This window comes from Crocodylus porosus, unplaced genomic scaffold, assembly GCF_001723895.1.
Source record: "Crocodylus porosus isolate Cpor-Errol unplaced genomic scaffold, CroPor_comp1, whole genome shotgun sequence".
Taxonomy (NCBI): Eukaryota; Metazoa; Chordata; order Crocodylia; family Crocodylidae; genus Crocodylus; species Crocodylus porosus.
The window spans coordinates 197,446,482-197,467,582 of record NW_017728906.1 but is presented as its reverse complement, the minus strand read 5'-3'; the positions used below and the strand labels follow the sequence as shown (position 1 = coordinate 197,467,582).

Here is a 21,101-nt window from a genome sequence, read left to right as displayed (position 1 = left end):
CCTTGCTTCTTGTTGGGATGGTCACCCCTTGGGCCCTGAGTATTGTCTCCTTAGGGAACGACCGCTCATCTTGGGCACTGAGCTCCCCTGATCTCGGGAACCCCAGCGCCTCTCCCACTAATCTCCTCAACTCGTTGAAGTCGGCCCTCTTCAAGTGTAGGGCTACTGCCTTGCTGCAGGCCCTCGACACCCTGCACTGGATGGTGAACTCCAGCAAGTGATGATTGCTATCACCTGGGTGGTCAAGGACCTGGAGGCCCCTTACCAGGTCATCGCCTGTGGCCAGGACCAGGTCCAACAGGTGGGACTGTGCACCTCCTGAATTAAGTGGAGGTCCTGTATCTCGGCCAGGAACCTCCTGGAACGGTCCGACCTGGTTAGCTGTTCCTCCCAGCAGATGTCCAGGTAATTGAAGTCACCCATGACAACTACATGCCTCGCCTTAAGTGCCTCTGCAAGCTGGCCCGAAAATTCCCAGTCCAGCTCCTCCCCTTGGCTGGGGGGTCCGTAGTAGACCCCCACCGTTAGATCCCTCTCCCCACGGCCCCCTTGTATCTTGACCCAGAGACTTCCGCTTGCCCCTCCTCTGACCCCATTTTGCTGGCAGGGGATGTGTATTGCTCCTTGACATAGAGCGCCCACCCACACCTTTCCTTCCTTCTCTACCCCACCTGTAAAGCCTATAGCCCCCAGTGCTAGCTGCCCAGTCGTGGGATGAATCCCACCACGTTTCTGTAAGCCCTATTATGTCTGGGTCTGAACTGGCTATTCTGAGGGCGAGTTCCTCCTGTTTGTTCCCCGTGCTACGAGCATTGGCATATAGGCATTTAAGGCCCTGCCTAGCTGCATGTGCCACCCCCCAGTTTGGGAGACTGTCTGGACCCCTGTTTCTTACCTGGGCACTCCTTGCATTTGTCACCTGTCTTGCTCGGGTGGCGTCTCCTCGTCTTCCTGTAGATCCTCCCCCAGCGAGGCGAGTTTAAAGCTCGCCATACAAGATCAGCCAACCTGGCAGAGAAGACGCTTGCCTTTAGGAGAGAGGTGCAGCCCATCCCACCCCAGCAAGTCCCCCTCCCAAAAGCATGGGTCACTATCTAGGAACCCAAGGCCTGCCTGGCAGCACCAACTGTGTAAGCGCCGGTTGACCTCGCCAATGCAGGCCAGTTTATTTTAATTGGCTGGAGCCCACTGCAAAAACGCCACTGGTCGTGATGCAAAGGGTCTGTTTCCCACTGCAAAGTACCTACCATCACTACATTCCCAGCTGGCTCCCACCACTGTTAAAAGTCCATCGGACCCCAAAGAGGACTTGAAGGTTGCTCACCGGAGGTTTTCATTGCATGTGCTGCTTTTCTCCTTCATGCCAAAGGCCCATCTGCTGACATTACAGCATGCTAATAAAAAGATATAGGGCCTTTTATTTTGCATGTAAATGACCAACTCTGCAGCACTGGCAGCACTGGCCTTTTCATTCCTGGTTCCACCAGCATAGGAAGGATTTTGACCCTGATTTTTCTCCTCGGCTTTTGGATCAGGATATGTAACTCTTGTCTTGGCTAGTTAGGTCTGGAGGCTGTTTTCGAATGGGAAGAGTACGGATATTTTCCCATTAGTCAGATTCCTTCACCAGCTAGAATTAAGTCATAGGGTCATACAGAAGTAGGGCTGGAAGGGACCTCAGCCTTGTCCAACCCCCTGCCAGAAGGAGGATCATCCCTATCCAAAACATTGTCTAAACTTGGCGCAAAACTACACAGTGAACCCTGACACAACACAAGACAAACCACCCAAACCTGCCACAGGTAAAGCAGGGGGACCACAACAGCCAACATCCTGCTGCTGCAAAGGTGGCTAATACACAGTTAAGAGATCTGAGAAAGGCAAAAGCCCCCACAAGCTGTACCAATCTGCCCAGTCGTGGGAGAAACCCTCCAGAACCGTAGAGATCTTCGGAGTGGAAGATTACAAGGGGATTTCTTCTGCCCTGAACACTGACTGCTGCTGCACTTCCCTGACTGCTATGGTTGCAGGCGCTAGAGATGCTGCACTGTGGTGCCCGCATGTATCTTAGCACTACTGCTCACCCCACCTTTGTCTTAGGATGTGCAGCTTGGATCACAGTCAATGGCCATATTCATTTCATGTAATTATAGCCTGTGGGACAAGGGATGAGAAAAGAGAGGCACCGTTTCCTGTGCTGCCTAGAGACATTGCTAAACATCCCCTCTAGAGATAGTAGAGAGAAGCTCAGCAAGAAGCAGCTTTTAATGAGCCACCCTGTGTGTTAACAGCAGAGCCACCCTGCCAGGACTCATTAGGGATGAGTTTATGACTATCCCATGCCCAGAGACTCCTACTTGGGGGTCACTAGTGTTGTTGGCCTGACCTGCCTGCTCCCCAGCACGTCTGACCTGCCTGCTCCCAGCACATCCTTGCAGCCTCTCTTGCCCTGTAACAAAATAAGGTCAGGTCTTGAGGGAATATTGTACAGTAACATTGCACAGTGTTGTAGGAGGTGGACCAAAGGCCTTGTCCAGAGCAGCTCCAGAGTATCTGAGATATAACATACCTGCGTCATCCGGGCAGTGGATGCAGCATTCTCCTCTTGCGCGTGATCAACCTGGGTGTCTGCTAGCTCTGGCCGTGTTTTTGCTGCGATGGCCACAGGTTGAAACTGGCCCCGATAAACCTTGGTGTGTTTCTCCTCTAGACGTATACAGGATCCATCCTAGTGGCAGTGAACCCCTACCAGCTCTTACCCATCTACTCGCCTGAGCAGATACGCCTGTACACCAACAAGAAGATCGGGGAGATGCCGCCACATATCTTCGCTATTGCTGACAATTGTTACTTCAACATGCAGCGCAACAATAAGGATCAATGCTGCATCATAAGGTGGGTTTGGGAGCATTGAGCCCAGGAGTCCAGCCTGCATAAGCTGCTGAGCACCCATGACTTCATTGCTTGTGGAGAGACCAAGGTAGCCAACACTGGAGATTAAGATTGAGAGAACATTTATCCACAACGTGAAGCATAGGCTAGGTTGGTATCTCCATGCTGCCTGGCTCCTGGTGGGGAGTCACATAGGGTTGAGAGGCTTCAGAGTCCATGGATTGACCTTAATAACTATCTTTTACCATTGGAGTTAAAGGTGAACAAGACCCTTTAGATGATCCAGTGCCTACCTTTTGTCAGTCCTAGATTTAATGTTGCAAGTGATGACGCTTCTGCCATTCCTTTGGTTATTCTCCTGATATTTGTTTGCAGCTTTTCCCTTTATAGTTCATCCTGTTTATTCCTTAATTACTGATGCAGAGACCTATAGAGTTCAAGGCCAGAAGGACCATCTCAATCACCTTGTTTGGCCCCTGATGTAACCCCATAATAGCATCATACCCACGAATCCCTGCATCCAGCCATCACTTATCCTGGGGTTAACCACTTGTGCTACCTAACAGCCCCATTATGCCCATCATGTGAGCGACACCTTACTCTGGAATAGGTCTTCTAAAACCAGTGGGACAACCTGCACTATGAGATAATCCTGGATCCTAGGTTTGGGCCCTAAAGCAGGGGCTCCCAAACTCTTTCATAATATGGGTCAGACTTCAGTAAAGAGAAGGTCTGGCAGAACTCCTCTCACATTTACTTTTCCCATGGATTTGCTCCAACAGCATGAAATCTCTGTGGTCTCTATAGAAGCAGCTTCGATGGGAAGGTAATGTCTTACAAGTCTAGAGAGACTGTCACTCTCTTCTAATGCAGACCGGTGGCTTGAATCAAGGGAAAGAGCTTGTTTAAATGCAAGCAACCAATTCTCCCTGAATCATAAACCCATGCCCTACAGAGCATAATTTGGGAATCTCTCACTTCTGCTGACTTCTCTTGCTTCTCGGGGTGTGTCCAGACTGTCAGTCGAAACTGCTAAGTTGCCTCATTGTGAAGCATGGCACATCCACTCCATGAGCACCAAAGTGAATGTAACCCAACGCTGGGCATGCACCAATAACACACCCAAGGCACTGAACATATTAGTGTATGCACAGCCTGCTCTGTGGTGCTTCGTTGCATCCATTTTAGCGTGTCGTGCATGTGTCATGCTTCTCTGGATTGCTTCCTGTTATGGACCGGATGTGGCATAGATGTGTCCTTGATGTTTAGAGTCTGCAGAGAGGAATCACAGAGTCGTGGAGAAGTAGGGCTGGAGGGCTACAGAGATCATCTAGTCCAACCCCTACCCGAGACAGGATCAGCCTTATACAAACAATAATCTAAACTCTACTTAAGGAGCTGAATTGGCTTTGTAATGATGTGGAAGATGGGGATAGGCGTGACGCCAACCTTAGCTCCAAGCACCGCAGAACATGGGTGCAGCCTGCTCCTGATCTGAAATCAGATGTAGATCCTAACGGTGCCATGGGCTTCTACTCTTGTAATCAGCTTCACACAATCTCCTTGTTCAAGCGGATCCCCACGTTTGGTGTGTTGAAAATCCAAATTCAATGGCTTGGGCTTACCTATGCTGAGAACAGAGGCCTGGGGGGTTTCCAGTCTGCTTGGATGCAGAGTTCAAGGTCCAGGCGTTATGTTGGGGGGCATTTACTTCTACATGTTCCTTCCCGCTTTAGTGGTGAATCTGGTGCGGGGAAGACGGAAAGCACCAAACTGATTCTCCAGTTCCTGGCTGCCATCAGCGGGCAGCATTCTTGGATTGAGCAGCAGGTGCTGGAGGCCAACCCCATACTGGAAGGTGAGCCCTGAGGAGATGCTGGGTGAGGTGCAAGACTCTTGCTATCATAAAAAATACACAAATCGTTGGATGGGCATTAGTGGGGAACTACGATGGAACTACTTTTTACATGCTTTCTTCCCAGCAAGAGCCAGGACTGCAAATGCTTAACAGCAGATCCAGGCACATTTTTTCACACGCCACCCTTTTCTCTCAAAATGTAGAGATTTGGTGACAGCAAAAGATTTCACAGAGATGGATCATTTGGGCCAAATTTGGCGTTTTGGAAAACATGATGGCGTGCATCATGGTAGTTGTGGGAAGGCAACCCATGGGACATCTAGATAATGGACGTCTGTTCACCAGAGCGCCCCGAGGGATGACAGGGTCATAGATTTCATAGACATCAGGGCTGGAAGGGACCTCGGGAGATCATCGAGTCCAGCCCCCTGCCCAAAGGGCAGGAAGTCAGCTGGGGTTATAGGATCCCAAAGTCAAACAGTTATAAACTCCTACAAGACCATTTCAGGCTGGACATAAGGAAGAATTTTGTCACTGTCCGAGCCCCCAAGGTCTGAAACAGCCTGCCATTGGAGATGGTTCAAGCACCCACTTTGAATGCCTTCAAGAGAAATTTGGATGTGTATCTTGCTGGGATCCTATGACCCCAGCTGACTTCCTGCCCCTCGGGCAGGGGGCTGGACTCGGTGATCCTCCGAGGCCCCTACTAGCCCTAACGTCTATGAATCTATAACAAGAGGACCATCTTATTTCAGTGAGAACACACTCAGTATCAGCGCAGTAATAAGATTTAAGGGCATTCAGTGTTGGGTCTTTAATTTGTGGGGTAAATGAATTAGCCTTCTTTTTCCAATGCAGTGGCTTGAAGCTTTTAGCAAATAAGCATTGCTGTATTTTCTTGCACAGAAGAGAATGAGATGGGGAGTCTGTGGTGTCACCCTTTGTATACCAGCTGTTGGCGTTCTGTGCCAGGCAACCCACTTTATTGACCTGTACAAAATGTGCATTCAATAGGTGCTCTTTTTATGGGAACATCTGTAGGCAAAGTTGTCAGCTCTCTGCGGCAGGGACCGTCTGTCTGCCCTGTGTTTGTTAACACCCAGCTGTCCAGCGGGTTTCTGGTCCTGGAGTGGAGCTCTAGGCACTACAACCATACAAATACATCAGAATGACAGCCCAAATGGAGGGAGAAAAATCTTCATATTTCTTGGCCATAAGAAAAAAAACAACACAAGCATCCCATTCAGTTTGATTTTCCATTAGTCCTCTATGTATGTAGCTGGTGCTGCACCCGTATGCTTTATTTGAGCTCTGTATTCCTTGAGTTACTACTACAATTAATTCGTATCACTAATGCCATATATTTGTAGTAGGCTTGTGGGAGAAAGGTGCCCTTCGGTGGTTAGTTTCCAGGGAGGATCCACCCCCTGTTTTCTGTCCCAAGTCCTAGTTGCTTTCCCCCGTGTCTATTGTCTCCCACCTCAGATATAGTAATTCATAAATTCATAGGTGTCAGGGGCTGGAAGGGACCTTACAAGATCATGCTTTTGCCTCCTGTTGGGCTTCTCTGAACTTACTCCACTAATGCCCATCCAAAATCATCCCTCTCTCTCAACCATTGCTCAGATCATCGCACCACCTCCTGGCTGGGCTGCAAATGTTGAGTCTTTCCTACCTTTCCCCCTTGCCTCTATTTTGTACCTGGAAGCAGCTCTGCAGAAACATCTCCGTTGGACCAGATCTGAGGACCTGAAGGGCAAAAGGCTCTGGTAGCCTATTCCGCCCTCCCGAACCATCCTTTCTCCATTGAGTTTTTTTGCTTTTTGTCACTTTGGAGTAAACACACAGGCTCCTTCCCGAGCTAGTTACAGGTCTCAGCTTTGCCCCGTTGTGTTGTTACCCACAGCTTTTGGCAATGCAAAGACGATTCGTAATGACAACTCCAGCCGGTTCGGTAAATACATCGACATCCATTTCAACAAGCGGGGTGCCATCGAAGGGGCGAAGATCGAGCAGTACCTGCTGGAGAAGTCCCGCGTCTGCCGACAGGTGAGGCTCTTTTGGGGGAACCGGAGAGGCTCTTGGCGTTCATCAGCTTCATCTTCCTAGCAGCACTAACCATGTCCTCTTCTCCTTCAGGCCCATGATGAGAGGAATTACCATGTGTTTTACTGTATGCTGAAAGGAATGACACCAGAACAGAAAAAGAAGCTGGGTCTTGGGAAAGCCACCGATTATAACTACCTTGCTATGGTGAGAGTGGCAGAACAAGGTCCGGCAGGGGAGATGAGGGAATAGCTTGGATCCCGTGGCTTGTCCTAACAAGGGAGTTAGACTTACCGTGGGGAAAAACATGCCCTGAAATTGTATAGTTCACATGGGGCTGTTTGGAGGCTCATTGCAAGCTTGCACCCAGGGGCTTATGGTAGCACTTTGTTCCTGCAGGAGAGAGACGTGCAATCGGCGACTACCCCGAGAGCCCCGCTTCTCAGACTGACTCCAGTGCGTGGAGTCTGAGGGCTGGGACAGTCAGGTGCTGGAGCGTGCCAGGAGTTCAGGGCCATTTACTCACAAATGAGGACTGAAACCTTATACATGACCTGTGGTTTTGCCAGAAGCTGGTGGGATGAGTGGAGAGCAGGGAGGGGGGCACTTGGTAGCTGGCGTCACCGAGTAGGTGGGCTCTTGCGTTCTTCACTACCTGTGGCTGAGCTCTTAAGCCCACATACAGTTTAATGCCATAACCCAAGCAGGAAGCAACGAATGCATGAATGATCAGTTAGTGAGTTGTCATGAGCAAGGCTGATTAGCAGCCGTACAGCTGGAGATGACAAAAGGTGCCTCTGATACCTAGAGCCACAAGACAGCCTAGCGCTGTGAAGTCTGCCATGACTTTAGGTGCATGCCCCAGCCCAGTGGGACCTCTCACATGTATCCCCTGTCTCTGTTTTCCTTTGATTTCTGCCAGCTCTTCCTCCACTGTGCCCTCCCCTCAACCAGACGATGGGTAGCCGCTGACAGTGATACCTCTGTAGGTCAAACCACCATTTGAACCATGCTCCATAGTATAAGTATAAATAGAGGCCCTTACAAGTAGGCAGGTTTTACTCACTGCTTTTTCATTATGGGAGGTTTACAAGAAGAAGCCAGAGGGAAATCTTTCTGGCATGCTTTAGACCCAGAGAGTCACACATCTCTGCAGAAGATTGAGTTCTCTCCAACCGTTACGAGTCGAGCCGAGAGGCTCCCTGACTTCAGGTGGAAGTTGGCTGAGGAAGGACTGAGGATTTATGAGATGTGTCCTATTGATTTCAGTGGGAAATCAGAGATCTGTTATACCTGTTGCTACTGAGCACACATGGTTTCTTAGGTGCACCACATGCGCCAGGTGATGACTGCTTTTCCTTCCCAGGGTAACTGTACCACCTGCGACGGCAGAGATGACAGCAAGGAGTATGCAAACATTCGCTCTGCCATGAAAGTCCTGATGTTCACGGACACTGAGAACTGGGAGATCTCAAAGCTTCTGGCTGCCATACTGCACATGGGCAACCTGCGGTACGAAGGTAAGAGTTGCCTGGTGGTTTACTTCTGAGGATGAAATAACTCAGAGGATGCTACACCTCCAGGACGGTGAAGCCATGCAACATATTCTATGTGGCAAGACTTAAGCTAAGCTTGAAAGACCTGGCCCGTGCCCCACGAAGGCTATAGCCGGAGTTGAGGTTATCCCTTGACTTTCCCACTGTCGGTGGGAACAGCCTTTGTGAACCAGACTGTTGTAGTCTTTTTGAAGTGGGATCTAAATCTCTCTGCCCTTAATGACTTCTGTGGCTTCCAGTAAAGTAGAATCTGATCCATTCGCGATCCTGAAAGTGTTTACCATCACTACACCCCCGCGTGGAGAGAAGTGCTATTATCCCCTCTAAAAGATGGGGAACTAAGGCACAGGGAAGGGTTTCTGCCTCTTCCCCCCCCAGTCCATAGCTGAGCCATGGGCTCCACGCCCCATCTCCAGCCTGTCCTCGGAGCAGAAGGGCAGGAGAGCGGATGAGAGAAAAGCCTGCGTGACCTGAATGAAAAGGGAATGGCCACACAGGCAGCTTCTGCACTGGTTTTCCCTGCCATCTTCCCCCTGCAGCTCGGACGTATGATAACCTGGATGCCTGCGAGGTTCTGCAGTCTGCATCGTTAATCACTGCAGCTTCGTTGCTGGAGGTCAGTTGCTCCCCCACATTATTACCGTGCGGGTTTGCTCCTCTGGTTGCTAATGCCTTATATTGGGAATGCCATCACGCTGGATGTTCTGTGCATGGGCGAAGGGACCAGGTTTGCTCTAGCAGCGTAAGGTGTCCCTAAACTGTCTGGATCTTCCCTCTGGGGAGCACACCAGTGTATAAGGAGTTTTCCAGGTGGCACAAACCTGGCTGGCGTGGCAGCGTCCCATGTTGCACCTACCAGCAGGTCCCAGCCATCTTCAGCGGCCAGACTAGAAGAGAGCGTAATGTCAATTAGAGCAGCCCTCAGGCACTCTGGATCCAAAGGGGACGGAGGGAGTCCTACGCTTTGAGGAGAAGCAGGAGTGCAGACACACCAATGTGCTCAGTGTTTCATAACAGCTTGTGGTTGATCTCTCCCCACTCAGCATGTGTGCAGTCTCAGTGGTGCCCAGGACCTCCCATGCACAGTGTAAGGGTCCTAGGTCCCTAATCCTGTCCATCTGGATCATATTCCTGGGGCCAGGCACCTACATTTTGAGGTGCCTAGGGTGTCAGTGTGGATCAGTTGGCATTTGAAAGCAAATTATTTATTACTAATTTCCCCCTGAATTGAACCACTGCAGATGTAGGTATCATCGAAGCATAGAGCAGAATTGGGAGGGAAGTCCGGAGGTCATTTAGTGCATCCCCCTGCCTGAAGCAGGATCACCCCGGCCCTTGTGACAGCTGTGTTTGGTTGGTCAGGTGGAGCCTCAGGATGTGAAGAACTGCCTCACTAGCCGTACCATCATCACCAGAGGAGAGACAGTCTCCACCCCGCTCAGCATGGAGCAGGCGCTGGATGTGAGGGATGCTTTCGTAAAGGTAATGCCCAAGGCACGCTCATTCTCTTTGCAATAAAAGAAACCTACCATTTTTTTGGATTCTCCCTTGCTTGGAGGTGACGGAGCTCCATGTACCAGTCCTTGGGTAAAATGGTCACAACGGTTGTACTCCAGTGCGGCCAGTGTTGCATTGGAGCTCAGCTCACATCATCAGTGGTTCCTGCGGGCCTGGAAGTCCTTGCACTGGTAAGTGAGTGAGAGCTTCTTGTGAGATGCACCCAGGGTATGTCTACACTGTGTCCCCAGTGAGTCCCAGAAGAGAGACTTCTGAGAACATCCTGCCTATCCACTGCAACTCACACTTGCCAGACTCAGAAATACGTGCTGGAGATGGGCCGCAGGAGGGCATCCCTGGACTGGGTTGACCAGTGCATTTTTGGGTTCAGCTCAGGAGTGGGTGGGCTGTGGCTCAGAGTGACCCTACCAGGATGTGATGGGGACACAATGTAGATATCGTGCACGGGACAGAGTTCTGTGAGTAGGCTGAGATGGACCGGCAGGGGAGTCCCACACCTGAACACCCTCCTCCTCGGGAGGTTTGAAGTCTGGACTCACACAGGATTCAAGGGAGGAGCCAGAGCTGCATGTCTGAGCTTTCCTGAACCTCAGGGAAATGACACTGAGCCAACTCCCAGGTCAGATCCTTAGCTATCGAGGTGCTGGACCCCCGCCACAGTTCCCTGTGTACGCGCTGTATTGAATTATGTAGCAGGAAGTAATGCCTGCAACCCCCGTAATGCCGACCCAGCACCAATTAGTGCTGACTGGTTAGTATTTAAGGAATATTTAAGGAAATAATGTCGTATCTGGACAAAGCACCCTATATTTGCTATCTCTACTGATCTGCCTGCTATAGGTAATCATGCCAGGTTGAAAGCGGGGCACTGTCAGCAGTATAGATGGGTATTTCAACATTTGCCTACCAACCTGGGACTCTGTGAGCCTATGAATACAAACTCGAGCTGTAGATTCGAGCCCCACCAATGTTTGAGAGTGTTCAGATCTGGGAATTTGCTCTCGGTTGACTTTAACCCGTACCTGTAAGCAGATTGCTCCCCAACTGCAAGATGGTTATTACAGATTTAAACCAGCGTGGCAGTCTTCTGGGATACAAGTGTATTGATGGAAAGTCCAGGTCCTGGGTCCTTATTGAGGAGAGCTGATCCCCCCTCCCACCCCCCGAATGAGAGCCAGATGCCCACCAGCTGTGTTTCCCTGAGCAACATCTCTTTGTTTTTTTTCAGGGAATCTATGGGCGACTTTTTGTGTGGATTGTAGAGAAGATTAATGCTGCCATTTACAGGCCTCCCTCCCAAGAACTCAAAAATGTCAGGCGGTCCATCGGGCTTCTTGATATCTTCGGCTTTGAGAACTTCACTGTGAACAGGTACAAAGCTGGAGGGCACATTGCAGGACCCTCTGTCTTCCTCAGTACCCCAAACTACTCTACCTTACTATGCACTCTGACCAAATTTCACAGGCTTAGCCAGATTGAGCTGAGGCAGGCCAAGACATGGATGGGATATCATCAGACACAGCCCATATGGTGCTAGTTGTCCTGTAGCGGGTTCACTTCTTTTTTAGTTACAACGCAGCCAATATCTATCTCGCCTAGTGCTTGAGAGTTCCCTTAGAAAACAGGAAACAAGGTGGGTGCTGCGACTCCAAGTTGATTCTCCGTCACCCTTCCCTCCCCAGCTTCGAACAGCTGTGCATTAACTTTGCAAATGAGAATCTGCAGCAGTTCTTTGTGCGCCACGTCTTCAAGCTGGAGCAGGAGGAATACAACCTGGAGAACATCAACTGGCAGCACATCGAGTTCACTGACAACCAGGACGCCCTGGATATGATTGCCGTCAAACCCATGAATATCATCTCGCTCATTGATGAGGAGAGCAAGTTCCCCAAGGTACGCTTCGGGCCAGTGGCTGGTTCTAGCAGCCCCCTCACTTCCACACCTCTCTGAGTTTGCAGACCATCTCAGGTTATTGCAGATTAACTGCTCTAAATCATCTGCCCCAAGTTGCGTGTGAACACAGCCTAGCGCATGGGTGGTGGTACCGGTGTTTATGAAACTAACATTGTATGATGGGATGCTTCGGTCTCATGGCATTGTTTCTGTTCCCTCTTTGGATAAATATAACCAACTGGGTGCGTTTGAGATGGCTGCCATCTCAGTTAATGTCCTGTGAACGGACTGGGGATATTCAGAGTTAAATCAATCTCTAAAGGCATCCTAGATGGGCTAGAACGGGCTGGTTGCATGCACTGTCATTGTTGCAAACAGATCAGTACTTATGGTGGCTAAGGCTTATTTGCAGTGGGATCTGATGAGCTCTCTGGAATCACCTGCGTCAAGGGTCATGGAGAAAAATATCATGCCGTTAACCATAGTCTTCTACCCAGTGCTATTTCATATACAAAATACCAATGGAATTTGCCTGTGAATTATCTTTCTCGTGTTTCCTCCCAATGTATCTGCCCCACTGTTGTAAAAAAGGAACAAAATGATCGTGCGAAACCTATTTCCACAGGACTAGCGGTGATTACGTTTTGGGCTTTTTCTTACATGTGTAGGGTACAGATACCACAATGCTGCATAAACTAAATTCCCAGCACAAGCTTAACACCAACTACATCCCTCCGAAGAATAACTACGAAACCCAGTTTGGGATTAACCACTTTGCTGGGATAGTCTACTATGAAACAAAAGGTAAAGGAGGTTTGCTTTGGAAATTGCTTGGCCGCTTATGGGGTGATTTTCGCTGTTGAAGCAAAAGTGTTGAGGAAGGGCCCTGGGAGGAGAGAATCCTGGAAACAGAAATAATTTGTGGTGTCGTTCCTGCCAGCTTTGATTGCCTGGGAAAAGTGTGTGCGTGGGTGTGTGCGTGCATGCGCATACATGGGAGAGTCTGACTATGTCAACCCCGCAGAGGTGTGGTTGCAGCACACGCAGACATGCCCAGCTCCACTTTAATTTGCCTGCATCAGGTACTAATATTAGTTCAGCTGCAGCGTATGGATTTCAGCACAAACCGCATCATCCTGAGCAGGACTCCAGTCCAGATTCAGTGGTTGAAGGGCTTCATACTGCCAGGGCTTTGCTACTACAGTACCAGGACTAGCCAGAGGACAGCTAGCTCACGTGTGCTGATATCTGTTCCTGTTGTACCGTGGCCTGCCATTAACACAGCACTGCCACGTTTGAAACGTCAGGCCCCATTCAGACTTCAGGGCCGTCTGCGGGGGGCAAAGCACAAGGAGGAGAAACAAGCTTGGGCCAGCCATCCCGAAGGTGGATGCCAGGAGCTATCAACCCTTAAGGACCTTAGTAAGTGCCTTATTTCCAGAGTCGTTCAGCACTCACCAAGTCCCTTGAAGTCAATAGCAGTGGTGGGTCCTCAGCACCTTCAAAAATCAAATCACTTTTATGTGCAACAGATGCCCAATGTCAGCATCACCCTACATGTCCTGCTGCTGCCGTACATGTCCAGCCCCTGCCCCAGGTGCTGAAGAAGCTTGCTACGCCTCTGTGGGCAGTGTTGTATCAGTAATTTGCATCTGTCTGGGCCTTAGCACAAGGTTGACCATGCCTTAATTGGGGCCTGCAAAGACTACTTGCAAAGGAAATAAATACATGAATATGAAATAAATAGATACACAAATGATTTATTTAATGAATAAGACATTAATAATGATTTATGCTGCGTGCATACCAATTATACATTGGAGACTTTGATTTTAAAAACGTGACCCCAGTTTATGGACGAGCACAGAGCCTAAGTGACAACCTTGATCATCTGACCATAGCTGAGATTAAGGGTTGGTACCCAGGAGTTTCAACAGTTGTGCCAAAAAGTATTAAGATAATCCCACTGTTTGCATGTGAGCAGCACCCGGACAGATTGAATAGCAGTAAGCTTATCTGACCAAATGTGCTGTTCGCATACCATCGTGGACTGTTTTAAAGTGTGTCTGTGAGATGGAGAGATGTGCTCTGTCAGCCAAGCGTGGGAGTGACAGAACTAGATGGACAAGCTAGCCACACCTGGCTTATGGATGTGCAAATTCAGCTGTGCACGGAAATGACTGGGTGTGCAACATTCAGCGTGTGCAAAGCTTCTCCCAGTGTCTTCACCCCACCTCTCACAGCACACTCGTCTCACTTCTTCTGTCCCTCCTCACAGCTCTCTCTCCTCATGTGTTTCCAGTTTGCTAGCCCCCTTCCAACTAAACCCACCCCCCCAGCTTCACACAATACATGTGCTACCTTCCCACCACATGTGCTGTCTCCTTCATACCTTCCTTGTCAAATATCTTTTCATTTATTTAATCTCTTCCTAACTAAACTGACATCAAACCCCTCAGTCATGGCACTAACTTGATGTTAGCCATCGGCATATCGTTCACTCTGCTTTTACGTTATGCGGGTTCTTGTTCCTATTTTGGCTATTTCGACTGTAACTAATTAGACTATGTAGACTCTAGCTTTTTCCTATTTTGGCTATTTAGACTGTAAACTTCTTGCAGAGGGAACAGCCTGCTATTCTGTGCGTCCATGGGGCCCTTTTCCCAACTAGTCCCTCAGAACAGCTGTAACCAAGATTATTAATAATAGCTACAACAGCAATGGAAAGCCGAAGGCCACGTTTTCATCACCGCTGCTCTGCAGCTTGTCGAAGTCAATAGAAAGACTTCCATGGACTCTAGTGGGCTTTGGGTTACACGTTAAGTACTTTACCCACCATTGCCACAAGACTAGCAGGTGGCAGAGGATGGGCAGTTGGCTGCCATGCAGGTATTAGCTGTATTTCTGTACATCACTGGTACATGTTGTTCCATTATTCTTGTAGGGTTTTTGGAGAAAAACAGGGACACGCTTCATGGAGACATCATTCAGCTGGTCCATTCGTCAAGAAACAAATTCATCAAGCAGATCTTCCAAGCTGATGTGGCTATGGTAATACACACCTGAAGAGATACGTTATAGTCCATTCACAAATAGTTGGGTTTCTTGGATGGGAGGTTAAAGGGGTGAGGAAGCATGTAGGGATGATACTGTCCATTGTATTTTCCTCCTGTGGTTGTCGCAGAGTGACTGAACAGTGTTAAATAATTAACAGTTCTGGATACGCTCTCTCTAGTAGTTACAAATCAGTAGATCAAGTCATTAACTATCGTATCAGAAGATAATCGCTCTTAATCTAGGTGCTGCGCTGTTTGGAGCTATGGGGATTATTATTTTATAAATGTGTAAAATAAAGAAATAGGTACTGCTGGGTAGCAAATGAGTTATAAAAAGGAAGAAAACCAAAAGGGTATATTCTAAGACTGCAAAAATTTATTGAACAGTTACCAACCAGATGAAGAGCAAAGTGATTTGACTCCAAGCAATCACTGAGGGTAAGATTGAGAGGGGCTGGTGGAAGTTTGGACCACTGAAGCTTAGTAACGCTTATTCTGTTCCTAAACCATGATCCCCTGAGTGAGCATATATCAACTCCATGCAAAATGCCCAGGCTAGTCATTGTTAATTATGTGAGTTTTGAATAGTTGGATCCTCCTAGTAGTAAGGCTCAAATAAAACGAGAACTCTGTCCCCTAGTGAATTTGCATCACTGCAACACCGACTTTAATTAAGGGATCATAGACTGTTTCTCTGATAATGCAGACAACTGATATCTTTGCCTGAGCATGTGCAGTCTACTTTGGCTTTGCTGTGGCTCAACAACCCTGAGTCCCAAAAAAAAAAGAAAAACTTGCTTTTCACAAATTTAGTTTTTAAAATGTTTAATGGGCAGCACTTGTACATTGACCTCTTTATGTGTGTTACCTAATGGCCAAATCCTGCTTTCCTCAATTCAGTGGTATCATGAGATTTCAGAAGATTTAGGGGTAGCATTTTCCAAAGCAACTACATGACTTAGAAACCTGCATTATATTTTCCGAAGTGACCCACTGGCAGTTTATGTGACTTCAGCTCCTAACAGTGGGATTTTCAGTAAGTGCCAAAATGTCATAAATTAGGTTCCTAATATCAGTCCACTTCACCAGTTTCCCGAGTACCCAGGATGCTTCTGAAAATAATATTTAGGCACTTTCCAAATATGTTTCCCATTCCCACTGCCCCCAGGACAAAAATCCTCAGCAGGAGCAAAATAGGGAATAGATCCATTCACCTACTCATCGTGATGACAGCATTCATGCATGTGAAACTGGGGAAATACTTTTAAATGTCTTGCAAAATGATCACGGTGCATTTTGAAAAATTTCGGCAACATTTTTCTTTTTCTGTGTTGCATCCTTGCCTCTTAATTGGCAGCCCGAGTTTTGCAGTTCGCCTTGCAAATGATTTCTTGCTCGGTTGTGGACTGAACAGAAAACTCCAGTTTAAAACTGAGTAGGCTTTTGACTTTGCAGAGATGATCCTTAGGATCCACAGTCACTCAGACTCCTTCAGTGATATGTACAGCAGGAGACCATGATTGAGTTTCAGCCTCTGCCGCCAGCCAGCTCTAAAGTAGAGTTGTCATCTGTCTCCCCACAGCCGAGCTGTCTCCCAACCTGGCCTTGCCTATGGTACAGACATTGAGAATGATGCAGGTATCCAGGGGCTTTCTTGAAATAATCCCTTCTCTTCCAGTGTTAGCCGTCTGTGGGGGTGCTGACCTTCTTCTGCCTCTGTCCCTAAGGCTGGTCTTCACCCTTCGGTATGCTAATCATCTCTGCTCTTCTTTTTTGAGTAAGAGATTTGATCATTCCTGACCGATAAGGAACTGCAGCAGAAAAAATGTTGTGTGACAGCCCTGCTTACCAACCATACCATCGGGAAGAAGCCTCCGAAAGTCCCGGGACATTTTTGGACCTGAAAAAAAGTGGTGAAACAAAACCGCAAGGAAATGAACCTGTTTGTAACGGTTTGAAATAATGTTGGTGTCTCCCCTGAATCAACTTTGTTTGGCTTTGAAATTACTCGCTTGAACTGTATCCGCTAAGAACAAGCCATCGAGCATCAACGCGAGCGTGCCAACTTCGTGCACTACCTTGCCCCTGTGCCCAAAAGCTTGGGCTGGGAGTTTCTTTGTGGTTTGCATGTAGTCCTGGTGCTGAGCCTTGATGAAACCATCTATGGATATTTTTGCCAAGAGACTCGCATAGAAGTTTTGTAACCGAGCTAGCCACAGATCAATCAAATCTAATATCCTGTCTCCAGCAACAATTACTTGGATGCCTTAATGGGAGCTAGGAAAAGCCATAATGCATCTAGTCATTAGTGCAAGGCCATACGTAGATGCAAACCTCTGGTTCTGCTTTAAAGCATGACATTTGATCAGCCTAATCTTAGCACAGAGCATAGCCTGGGAGTTGAGTGCTAAGTGTAGCTACACGAGAATGCAATTCCAGACCAGCATTTATGCATGCAAGTAACTTTCTGTCCACAACCTGTCCTGTCATATGAAGTATTTGCACGTGTGTTTGCACAGTTGGAGCCTTCCTGTATATAGTGTCTTTCCTACAGATTATGCTTGCAAGATATCAGATTTGGTGGGGATTGAGGAGACAGACTACCTCCCTAGGTTGGGGCCTGTACAGCGAAGCGTTTGATAGTTTAGCTGGGATAGTTACAGGAGGTACATTACTAGCAACTGGGAATGCAAGATTAAAAGTTACAGCTGGAGGGTGGGGAAAGAACAAGAGTTAGCAATTTTATTTTTGTTATTTGCACACAAAAAAAGTATTTCTGTGAATTTGTGACCGACTTAGCTAAACATAGGAGGAAAGAGGGAAAAGAGTTGGAGAAATTTAATTGGAGGTTTGGTGACATTTTGATTTCAGTGATTTCTAGCCAGCTCACTACTAAAACTATGGAAGACAAAGGAGAGGAGATGTGTTCCCTCAAAGGATTTTGAAAAGGGATCACAGGAAAAATAGAGCTGGTAGGGGCATCAGGAGGTCGTCTGCTCCAACCCTCTGCTCAAGGCAGGATCAGTCCTGTCTATCCCGTCTCATCCAAGCATTTTCCTAGCCTGCTCTTAGAAACTTCTCAGTTTGGAGAATCCACGGTGAGATGGAAAGGTATAGGAAGGTTGTTCCAAGCAACAAAGAGCTGCAGGAAGAAGCATCTTTCACCAAAAGGAGAAAAACCGAGGAGAAGGAGAAGGAAGAAAAGTTGGCCAATGGAAGGGGTGAGGACAGGGATAGAAAAGTCCCTAAGAGTTAGCTCTTTTTTCTGTTGACATACGGCTAGTGCCAAGTCTCGAGGTTTTACAAGCTCAGAGCTCCCTTCTCAGGTATTCCTCCTTTTCACTGTTTTTTTTTTCTGTTCTCTGTCTCTTCTTTTTGCCTTTGCTCCCTCTAGTTTCTCTGTGGCTATGCATCCAGTACTTATGGCCAGTCGCCAGCACCCACTCCAAAGGTAAAATAAATACACGAGTTCCTCTGTTGTATGTTCCTTTCTCTCCGCTAAGTACTGTGCTGTGCTCTTGGCTGGTTCTTTCCTCTCCCTGTGTTGTTTGCTAAGGACCTGTTTTAAATGACCACGCACATGGTTCGGATTTGTTGGTCCGATGCAGGAGTGTGTGCATTTTGTGCATTTGTTGCATTCAACAAAGGAGCACTTAGGTGCAGCAAAGGATCCAGCAGTGATTTAAAAAAGGGGTTGGGATAAAATCAGAACCAGACCAAAACTTTGTGCTTCGAACCCAAACGCTTGTTTTCCTGAGCTCTTGAATAACTTTGGTAAGCTATCATTTGACATTTTGATGGGCCAAAATTTCAACTGGTGCAAAACAGCGTAGCTCCAGCGTAACAGTGCTCATTTCCACAAGTTGAGGATCTGAGCCAATGTCACGTTCACTCGGCTCAGCCTTTCAGAGGTCCATTTAGGACGGGAAGGGCTGACATACGAAGGAGGAAGTGGTTTGACTGTATTCCCGGCTCCGTTGGCAGCGCCAGTCTTCTTCCAAGCCAGCTTGTGGCTTGTTCTCGAAATAGCTCAGGATTAATCCCGCAGCTCCAGAAGACCTCTTACAGTAAGTATCAAGCTTTTGGGTGCTTGTCCAGACTGGATATGTGATCCTCCTACACTAACCTCGTGCCTTCGCTCTGGTCCTGACAGCTTTCCACATCTTTGCTGTTAGACGAATGGTCATAGGATAGCATATTGTGTAATAGAGTTATGTTTGTGGTATTAGCATTGTTGTCATATCTCCATTTCCATTATAATCCTCCAGTATCAGGGGGGTTATATCAGAGATGGGCCTGACTTTCAAAATTCAGATGCAGGCGTGGATCTGAATTCCAACCCTTCCCGGGGGCGCAGTGTCCCAGGGGATCTGGACTTAGATTTCCAACGTGAGTGACGAAGAGAAGAGACCCCGGTTGAAACAATTCACATCCATTTGTGCCCAATTTGGAATTTGCTGTCAAAAATGCAAGTGGTGTTGGGATGGTAGGATTTACGCTGGGCCCATCTCTATGTTTGTAAATTTGCATCGCACCAAAAAATCCCTTCTAGACTGAGACGTAATGGGCTGCAAATGTAGAGAATGTGTTAAAAAAGCCTCTTCCTGGGCTTCTGGTTGAAGCAAGCAACACAAGAAATAAAGCTCATTTCTTTTCTCTCTTTCTCTCTCTCTTTCTTCTGGCTTAAAATAATCTTATTTTAAAAGGAATTAGTTAAAAATAGTAGGTGCAAAGGAAAAACACAGTGTTGAAACACTTTGCAAGTTTGTGAGCTCTTTGAGGCAAGGGCTGTCTCTTCATTAAGGGTGTTTATACACATGCTCCGGGAGCACGTACAGGGGGGACGCTTTAATCAGAGCCACTCTAATTAAAGCACCCAGAACATCTCATGTATGTGTCCCCACACTTAAAAATGGCAGCGGAGGTGCTTTAACTAAAGCTCATCGAACAAGCTGGAGCGGTAATTACCGCCTCAGTTAATCAAGTCTGCTCATGTATAGGTTCCCCATGTGTCCAGACAGTTTCCAACCCGATAGAGCCTTGACTGTGGAGTAGCTGTGATAGGAGTTACTGTAATGACCTTTGCATAATTACCCAATTTCAGCTAAGGAAATGGTGGCACTGAGAGACCAGGTAATAATTATGGCATGAGATTGTTACTCTGTGACTGCCCTAGAACAGGTCATTTCAGTGCTCTGTGCCTCAGTTTCCCCTCCCACTCTGTCTCTATTTTGTCTGTTCGTCTTACAAGGCCTTCAAGGCAGGGGCTCCCTTTCCCTGGGAAGGTACAAGGCCTAGCCTGATGGGGTATGCCTCTCGGCTGGCCTCTCCAGCTGCTACTGCATTACTAGTAGTAATATCAGGAGGGGAAGTGACTCGCCCAAGATCCAGCAGCCCAGTAATTGAGTTGGGAATAGACTCCAAGTCCTTTCACTGTGTAGTCTGTGGGCCTCATTGGCTCCCTCGCTCAGCACCTCACACAATTGTGTGTGTGTGTGTGTGTGTGTGTGTGTGTATTATGTATGTATGTAAGTGTGTGTGTATGTGTATATACGCATACACACATACATACATATAGATACATACACATATACATATGTATATATGTATGTATGTGTATATATATTGCTATATACCATATGCATTAGATCCTGCCTTCCGTGGAGCTACACTGGCAGAAGTAGATGGAAAGCCTGACCCAAGAGCTTGTCTTAGATGGGCTGCATAGTTTAAATGCCATTTAGGATCCCTGAGGCTAGTCTTTATAGCACTTTAGCATTCATAGCAGCCTTTGGATGAGAGGCGCAGAGGCTGTGTGGGCCAATGAGATGCTGCAATCCCATCAGATGCTCTCAGCTGATTTGATAACAGCATGGGCCTTGTAAGCCCTACCCATGTATAGAGCATTTGGAACCTGAATTAATTGTCTTACAACTTTCAGCGAAGAACCAGGCGAGTGTCTGAGACTGAACCCAGCAGCCTGCCCCTGTGCACATGTCAAGTGGGGAACCCAGTTGAGCAAGAGCTGGGAAGCAATCTGGAAAGTAGAATTGCCCTCCACCCCAAGCAGCCCCAGCGTTCCCCATTGTAGGAGGTCCTGGAAAGTGGTAGAAGGCTTCTTATAAACCACCAGTGACCAAGAACATCTCTGAGGCTGGCCAGAAAGATTATAATGCCCAGTCACTTCCAAAGTGGGAATTGATTGAGTCTGGTTCCTATCACAGTATCTATTTATAACCCCTTGAGCAACCAGCCTGCAAGTGCTGCTCTCGAGGTGACCAC

At 47.8% G+C, this 21,101-nt stretch overlaps 1 protein-coding gene across 4 annotated transcripts in view; it reads left to right on the top strand.

The window, feature by feature from the left end:
- The window catches only part of MYO7A (myosin VIIA), a 160,908-nt gene that overhangs the window by 80,127 nt on the left and 59,680 nt on the right, over positions 1-21,101 (top strand). For 2 of the 4 annotated variants that reach the window (XM_019530449.1, XM_019530446.1), the window contains 12 exons: positions 2,711-2,895; positions 4,629-4,750; positions 6,657-6,799; positions 6,890-7,003; positions 8,163-8,316; positions 8,892-8,968; positions 9,715-9,834; positions 11,099-11,241; positions 11,553-11,763; positions 12,432-12,567; positions 14,708-14,814; positions 18,214-18,270. In XM_019530449.1, coding sequence (XP_019385994.1) covers positions 2,711-2,895; positions 4,629-4,750; positions 6,657-6,799; positions 6,890-7,003; positions 8,163-8,316; positions 8,892-8,968; positions 9,715-9,834; positions 11,099-11,241; positions 11,553-11,763; positions 12,432-12,567; positions 14,708-14,814; positions 18,214-18,270 — 1,569 coding nt within the window. The remainder of the gene's footprint in view (positions 1-2,710; positions 2,896-4,628; positions 4,751-6,656; positions 6,800-6,889; positions 7,004-8,162; positions 8,317-8,891; positions 8,969-9,714; positions 9,835-11,098; positions 11,242-11,552; positions 11,764-12,431; positions 12,568-14,707; positions 14,815-18,213; positions 18,271-21,101) is intronic. The other 2 variants (XM_019530448.1, XM_019530447.1) reach the window with 1 other exon arrangement.